Here is an 8,490-nt window from a genome sequence, read left to right as displayed (position 1 = left end):
TCCCCACTGGAACGTGAGCTCCAGGGGGCAGGTGCTGTTTTAGTCACTGCTTATTCCTGCACCTAGAACAGTAAGCAGCACGCACTAGGGACTCTGCACATATTTGTGAATGAACGAATGAATGTGTTGTAATTACACAGAGGACTGAGTGCGAGTGAGAACTCTGGCATGTGAATGGTATAGGAGCTCCATTGTGCAATTAACCTGAAGGACACACATTCAGCACAAGTTACTAGGAGACCAGAGGCTGGTGGTGTTCACTGAGTGTGCTTCCCCCGTGTCCTATTATTGGGGTGGGAGTTCTCTTCCTGTGCAGGCTGAGGTCCTGCCAGGGGGCAGGGAGCCCTAAGTGAATTTGGGGCCGATCAAGCCTTTTGTGCCCTCTAGTGCTTCACTCCGAAACTCCAGCGTAATTAACTTTGCACAAATGCATGTCATGGGATTGGGGTATACTTTCTCACTATGCCACCAGCGCCATCTTGTGGCAGTGCCTCCAGTTCATAATGATGAACATGTCTAGTTTATTTGCAGACCCTTCACAACTCCATGGTGGAGACCTGATGTGAGGGCCCCCGCAATCAGTTATCTGCAAGGCCGAAGGGGGTTGAGCAGGGCCGGCTGGCCACAGCAGTCACACTAGTGACTCACTGCATGGTGAGCCTGCGGTGAGATGTGCCTGTCAAAGATACATTTCCACATGCACACTTTGTTCCCACGGGAGCCAGGCCTTTATCTTTAAAAAACACAGCAAAGAACAGTGAGCTAAATTATTGTGCTTTGTAATATTTTTAGAAGTTGCAAAATTATCTAACTTGGATGATTTTTAATTCGCCTTCTTTCCTTCACAATCCTCCTTTTATTCACTATAAGTGAACTCCTTCCGTCTACATGCCCACATCCTCCCCTACTTCCCTTTGAACATTTGTCTCTTCCCCAGCCTCTCCCTCTAGACTCAGCTCCTCTGTGAAAGGGGTGGGGCTCCTGCTGGAACCCTCACCCTGTCTCCCGAAGTCTCCTCTCTGAGGCGAGGCCCCCGTGTCTGAGGCGCAGCTATGAGCTCTCTCCTCACTGGCTGAATGGACTTACTGAGACGCTCATCCCATGCCCATGCAGTCGTCCTGTGGCAGAGCCACTAGCCCCAGGCTGGAGCGTGGAAACGGAGGAGAAGCCAGGCCCCCACATAGAAATAAGAGAAGGACCGGGAATGGGGAGCTGGAGGGAAGGGTGTACACTACAGAATTACTCAGTGGACAGAGACAATCAGGAGTGAGCCAAGGGCCAGGGGAAGCACCTGACGGCTCTCGGTGGGGCCATGTGCCTTCTTTTCTCTTCTTCATTGACAGCATAGTAGCCCATCATTATTGAGCACTTACCTGTGCTAGGTACTCTCCTAGCAAGTTATATACATTTCTAGTTAATCCTCACAACAAACCTTCAAGTATTGATATTTTTATCCCCATTTGATAGTAAATAAATGGAGTTTCAGAGTTTCAGTTCACACAGCTAGAAAGTGGTGGAGCTGGGATTTGAACTTAGGCTATCTGGCTCCAGAGCCACCATGTAACATTGAATTAAGTTGTAATAGCAGGAGGCACAGGGTGCTGCAGAAGCACAGCGGGCAGTGCCCAACTCTGCCAGTGGGGGGCAGAAATCCCTTAGTGGGACTTCATGGAAGAGGCGACTCAAGAGCTGTGTCGGAGGATGAGCAGGACTTACCCAAGGAGTAGTGGCTGGGGTCCGGAGCTGGGCTGCAGGACCAGCACATGTGGAGATACAGGGCGTGTAAGCTTGTGGCACCTTTGAGGCCATTAAGGAAGTTCCAATACAGCTGTGGAACATCCTGCCACCCACAAATTATACAGATGCACTAAAATCCTAGCATTAAAAAACACAACATTTGCCAAACCGGTTTGGCTCAGTGGATAGAGCATCGGCCTGCGGACTGAAAGGTTCCAGGTTCGATTCTGGTCAAGGGCATGTATGTACCTGGTTGCGGGCACATCCCCAGTGGGAGATGTGCAGGAGGCAGCTGGTTGATGTTTCTCTCTCATTGATGTTTCTAACTGTCTATCCCTCTCCCTTCCTCTCTAAAAATTCAATAAAAATATATTTTAAAAAAACACACACACACACAACATTTAGGGGAAAATGTAGAAGAAAAATTAGTTGTTTTGTAACTCAAGATGTTGAAAGTTTTCCTAAGCAAGGCACAAAACCCAGGAACCATAATACAAAACACTGGCACACTGCGTCCTTAAAAACCAAAACCTCTATGCGATGGAGACAGAAGCGGAGTTAAAAGACAAGACTGCCAGAAAGTTCTTCGAGATGTCTCTTTAAAAGTCTACATTTTTTCCTTTAGTAACGGAAGCCCTGTATCATTTAGGGTGATGACGGGCTACTTGTAGGTAGTGGGACCTTTCAATCCAATGAGGTGAGTACTGTTGCTATCATTCCCACATTACAGGGAAGGGGGCAGAACTTAGAGATGTTAAGTGACATGGCCAAGACCAGCCTACTAATTACTGGTAGAGCAAATTAGCAGTCTGTTTCCAGCAACCTTTGGGTTAAAGAGAATAAAACGGGGCAGAGAAAACGGATTGTGCTTAGCAGATATCTTGCAGAAAGCTTGCAGCCTTGAACACCACATAGCCTGATTACAGCCAGACATCTGGCACAGGGAGGAGCCAAGGACGGACCGGACCCTCACATCAGCAGAATGGCTTGCAGCCAGCAAGGACTAATAAAAACCTCTCTCTCCCTTCTGTCTCCACCTATTCCTTTCTCGGACTCAGCCCACCTGTGCCCAGGTGCCTGGCATAAAATTTCTTTTGATACATTATGGCCTCAAGTCATAGGTGCATGACCCCGGCCCACTCCGAACCTTCCACACAGGACTTACTATGTGGCAGGCACTGTTTTTGCACCTTACAAATCCTACCTCATTTATTCCTCATAACCTTGAGATATGTCCTGTAATATCTCCAGATTACACGGAGAAAACTGAGTTATAAATAGCTCGGTCACTTACTCAACGTCACACAGCTAGCAAGTGGTAGCCAGAGTTCGAAACCAGGCATCAGGTCCATACTCTGCTCTCTCAGTCCCCAACCTCTGTTGCCTCCGAGCTTCCTGAGTAAAGGAGACACTTACCAAGGGCTCTGAGAACCACCCAATTTCTTGGCTTTCAGTCTGTGTCTCTGGGTACTTCTTCCTGGGCCCCTGGGCAGTGTGGTGAATAAGATTCAGAAACCTGTCTGGAGGATGGGGCATGAGTTAGAAAGTCAGTCTTCGGGAACAACACCTGGTCCTGTGCCCTTTTTACTCTGGACACTTCCTTCCTTAGAGGCAGAGCACCTGGGCTCGGAGGCTTTCTTGGGCCTCATGCCAAGGGTGTCTGGTTCCTCCATTCACAAACTGTGCCAGGCATTGTCTGGGCCCCGGAGAGCAGAGTGAGACACACATGGTCCCTGCCTTCCTGGAGCCCCGAGTCTAGGAGATGAGAAAGGGGACACAATGTACAAGTTCACAAGCAAACCCAATGGTGGCAAACAGTGAGGTGAACTGTGAAGAAGGGGTAGTCAGAGGGGCACACAGAGGCCAGCTGGCTAAGTCCACAGGATCTTTAGGGGACGCCTCTCTGGATGTCAAGCAGGAGGTAGCCCTGAGCAAGAGGCAGAGGAAAACTACACCACTGCCGGCATGAGAACAAAGGCTTGAGGCGTGAATGAGTTTGGACACTGTAGCTGTGGCCCAGAGAGTGAGGAGGAAGGCTGTAAGAAGTCAAGTCAGCCCTGGCTGGTGGCTCGGTGGTTAGAGTGTCAGCCCACAGACTGAAGGGGCGTGGGTTCAATTTCCAGGGTCAAGGGTACGTACCTCAGTTGCAGGTGCGGGAGGCAACCAATGGATGTGTCTCTTTCTCTCCCCCTCTTCCCTCCCTTCCACTTTCTCTAGAAATTAATGGGGAAAATATATCCTCCAGTGAGGATTACAAAACAAAAAACAAAAAAGGTCAAATCTTTTTGTATTGAAATAAGTCTGGCTGCCAACGCCAGGTATATTTTTAGCTCCACAGCTTAAGGACTCAAAGAATTTTCATTTTTAATTCATATCTTATCAAATCTCAATCTGAGAGAGGCAGTTTGACATCAGGAAGAAACTGGGGTTTTTAGTGGGACATTCTGGATCTTCTATTATTCGCTAGTCAAGGGGTTTAACTTCTCTGGGTCTCACTTTGCTCATCTGTAGAATGGGAGGCAAATACCCACTTCAGCGAGGTGACTGAGAATGGACTGAAGGGGTGTGACTGAAGGGCCTGTGCATCCGACCAAGCTCGTTCTTAGCATGAGGGAGCTAGTAATGAACTTTGACCTGGCTTTCAAGACCTCACTGCCTGTTATTTTTCTTATAGCTACAAGGCCCCAGCTCCTGTCCTTTACCTAGGCTAGTGTCTTCACTATAGATAAGAACCGTACCTTTTTAATTATGCTCTTTTGATAGTTCACTTGGCTTGTCTGTCTCCACTCTGCTGTGTGATCATTCATGCTCCCCCCAACCCACACCTCCCAACCCATCCTCCTGCATGTCCTACATCCATTCTCCATCGTGTTCTACTCTAAGAACATAGAGGGGAAGGAGAGAAGCTTTCCATAAAATACTTCTCTTCCCTCATTCCCACACATGGCCAGTGTCCACCTATATACTGTGGCCCTGCCAAACTACTCATAGTTCTAGGGCCATGGTGGTGTCTCTCATTTCTGTGCCTTTCCATGTAACTTGGAATGTCTTTCCGTGTCACCCTGTGCCCACCTCCTTTAAGAAGACTTTCCAAAACTCCACTGCCTGACTTAGGCACCTGTTTTCTATGCTGTTGCCATCCCAGTCCTGGTCTCTAATCTGTCTGTCTCTTCTTCACTATGGTATGAGATTTCCTCCCCAGCCCCATCACATAGTACTATCACATAGTGACTATTACTTAGTAATGATGAAAATAATTACATGAATCTACAATTACTGATCACCATGTACCAGATACTGTTTTAAACACTTTAAGTATTTTGTTTAATCCTCCCAACAACAGTAAGAGATAAACTCAGGGAGATATAAAAATCTTGCCCAGGCCCTGGTCTGGTAGCTCAGTTGGTTAGTGTGGTCCTGGTACTCCAAGGTTTTGGGTTCGACCCCCGGTCAGGGAAGATACAAGAATCAACCAAGGAATGCATAAATAAGTGGAACAACAAATCAATGCCTGTCTGTCTGTCTGTCTCTCTCTCTGTCTCTCTCCCTCCCTCCCCTCTCCTTCCTCCCTTCCTCTCTTCCTAAAATAAAAAAATAAAAAAAAAATCTTGTCCAAAGTCACACAGTTCATGAGCAGCGGAACCAGGATTTGAATTGAGTATGATTCCAAAATTTGTGTTTATAACAGCTAATGTTTGATGAATGAATGAATGCAATGCTACGGTCATTAGAAACATGTTTGTTGGCTTGAAAGTTAATAAACTGGAACTATGGTGGAATGTGTCCATCTCTTATGAGCTTGGATAGTATGGGCCCAGTTTTCAGATGCTCAAAGCAGAGGACTGTTATCTGCTCCAAGATGAGACTCCCCTGAGAGGACTGCAGCCATCTGCCCGTCTTCGTTCTATGTCAGGGGTGTTCTCAAACCCCAGGACCTACCATCTGCAGGTTCCTCCAGGTTATCATGCCAAGACATGGGCTTTCTGGTGATTGTGTGAACTAGAGAGAAAATAGCATCGTAAGTTCACGTTAAAACACTAATCCTTGCCCTCTCTAAGACCCACAGTAGGCCAGACACCCACTTAGTATTTCCTCAATGACTGTCACATGTCAGGTATGGTGCTGGACATGAGGGAATAAGGCCCTCAAGGGCCTCATAGTCTAGAATGTCACTGTCCAGTTCCGTGGCCATCAGCCACATGTGGCTACTTGAATTTGAATACTTAAGTACAATTAAAAATTAATTCCTAAGTCACACTAGGCACATTCCAAATGCTCAATAGCACATGTGGCTGATGGCTACCATTTTGGGCAGCGCATTTTCATCATTGCAGACCATTCTCTTGGACAACATCATTGTTCGGGGATGCAGACACACCCTTCAGCCAAACAAGGTTAGACAGAGAGTGAGACCACATGGTAATAGAGGTACAGAATCCACAGACATCTACTCAGCTGGTAGTTACTGGTGCCCTGGAGACAGGGAAGGTTCCCATACGCCCTGAGCTCCCATTCTAGTTGTGGTGATATATACAAATAAACCATTTCAGGCAAATCCAAGTAAGATGCAGAGCAATAAAGCAGGTTCTGTGGGTAGAGAGTTGGGGGTGGGGTGGGGATGGGAGATATATTAAAGCAGAGTCTCGCATAAAGTGAGGGATTGTGCTGGGTGAGGACATGGGAAGAATCCGAGAGTGACCCTGGTGACTTTGAGACACATGTAAAAGGCAGAGTAATTCAAGAGGAGGGAGCGAGGTAGAGAGTGGGAGGAAATGAGCAGAGGCCAGAAGGAACCAGTGGTCTCCAAAGTGATTTTATCTCAAACTCCTGAGCCTACATCCCTATGATTATCAGCAATTAACAAAGCATAATTTCTTTTTTTCTATATAAAAGTAAACATAAATACCAATTCTAATATTTTCTCACTCCAACGCAATGGACCGTATTCATCATGTTTTCAAGGGGCAGAGTTAGGAGAGCAATGCTTTCCCTAGAAAGCCTGGAGGCTGCCGAGGGATTATTCAAATTGTTGGAATGGACCAAACTTAAACAAAATTAGACATTAATTTGTTATCCTGAATTTAGTGGTTAGGGACTCCACTGGAAAACCAGGTTAAATTGTAAGAAAAGTGAAGACATTAGATTTTGTGTGTGTGTGCATGCACACATATACACACACACACACACACACACACGCTGGGTAACTATGTGAGGAGATGACTATGCTACTTGGATTGACTGTTGTAACCATTTCACTATGTATATCAAAACAATGTAATACGCCTTAAATATATACAATTTTAAAGTTAAAAATGACATTACATTTTTCTCTATGAATCTGGGCTGCAGTGGACTAGAGTTAATTTAGCCTAGAAGTTGGGGTAGAAGTTCAGGAAGAAGGAACAATTTTTATGAAGGCAAAGAGGTTGGGAATGACTGGATGTGTTAGGAAATTCATTTATTTAGACGATGGGAGAGAAGGGAGCATGTGGCTGGTGCAGAGTAGGCACTGAAATATTTTTCAAAGGAAGAGTGCATGGGTGGGGAGGGGAGTGAGGATGAAGCTGGGGGCAACAGAGCCAGACCCACAGATCAGTTCAAACCTCAGCTCAGAGGCTGTGGGGCCAGTGAGGCTTCTGCTGAGGGATGGGGGGGGGGGGGGGGGGGAGAGAATTAGCATTTTAGCCTAGTTCTCTAGCCAGCAGTGTCAAGGTTGGAGGTGAGGGGAGCTTGGGAGAAAAGAGTAGTTAGGAGCCCAGCAGAGCAGGCCAGGCAGGAGTGAGGAGGTGCTGTTGAGGCCCAGGGATGAGCATGGAGAGAGGCAGTCGCAGGCACTATTTAGAGGGCAGAATTAAGTGAGAAGTGAGATGTCTCCATGTGCATGATGGTGTGTTTCACTGAGGAAGGAACATGGGAAGGGGCAGGTGAAAGAAATGTTAATAACCAGGACTGTGAGGACTGAGATGAGGAGTGAGGGAGAGTGATGGAGGATGACTTCCAGGCTTCTAACTTGGGGGAGCAAACAGTTGTGGTGACTTTTGCTAAGACAGGATATTTTGAAGTAGCAGCAGGTAGGGAGGGGGTGCAGGATGTGCCTATTTGGGGAACTGGTGAATTGGAGGCACCCATGGGTTGTCCAGGGGAAGGGGGAGCTAGGAAGTGTTTGGGCAAATGGGTCTGGGGCTCCATTTGAGCCTCAATGGCATTCAGGGGGAGGTGATGTTACAGGACCACCCAAGGAATGTGCAAAGTGGAAGGTAGGGCCACTTTATCCAGGGGACACTATAGGCCCTGGGTCTACTACCCCTGAACTTTCCAAAAGTCTAAGGCAATTTAGAAACTTGGAAAAAACACACAACCCCTCAAACTTCTGCTCATTAAAAACAAACCAAAATTGCCCTGACCGGTTTAGCTCAGTGGATAGAGCGTCAGCCTGCGGACTCAAGGGTCCCAGGTTTGATTCCGGTCAAGGGCATGTACCTTGGTTGTGGGCACACACTCAGTAGGGAGTGTGCAGGGGGCCGCTGATCGATGTTTCTAACTCTCTATCTCTCTCCCTTCCTCTCTGTAAGAAATCAGTAAAATGTATTTTAAAAAAAAGTAACAGGCAAAACAAAATACATAAAACCCTGCCAAATAGAATACTTCAAAAACAAAATTATAAAAAGCCTTTCAACTTTTTTACAACAAAAATATTTCATCATGACTATTTAAACATATCTAATCTATCTGATGCGATGTGGGGGGAGACAC

General features: G+C 46.7%; 1 protein-coding gene across 2 annotated transcripts in view; it reads right to left on the bottom strand.

Moving 5' to 3' along the window:
- The window catches only part of FAM183A (family with sequence similarity 183 member A), a 9,377-nt gene that overhangs the window by 480 nt on the left and 407 nt on the right, over positions 1-8,490 (bottom strand). Inside the window, exons 2-3 of one of the 2 annotated variants that reach the window (XM_006762596.2) lie at positions 5,677-5,736; positions 3,154-3,257 (exon numbers count right to left, since the gene is read on the bottom strand). In XM_006762596.2, the coding sequence (XP_006762659.1) occupies positions 3,154-3,257; positions 5,677-5,736 (164 nt within the window). The remainder of the gene's footprint in view (positions 1-3,153; positions 3,258-5,676; positions 5,737-8,490) is intronic. The other variant, XM_015563181.1, reaches the window with a different exon arrangement.

This window comes from Myotis davidii, unplaced genomic scaffold (assembly GCF_000327345.1).
Source record: "Myotis davidii unplaced genomic scaffold, ASM32734v1 scaffold458, whole genome shotgun sequence".
Classification (NCBI taxonomy): Eukaryota; Metazoa; Chordata; class Mammalia; order Chiroptera; family Vespertilionidae; genus Myotis; species Myotis davidii.
Note: the sequence above shows the minus strand (reverse complement) of the source record. Positions and strands in the feature narration are given on the sequence as shown.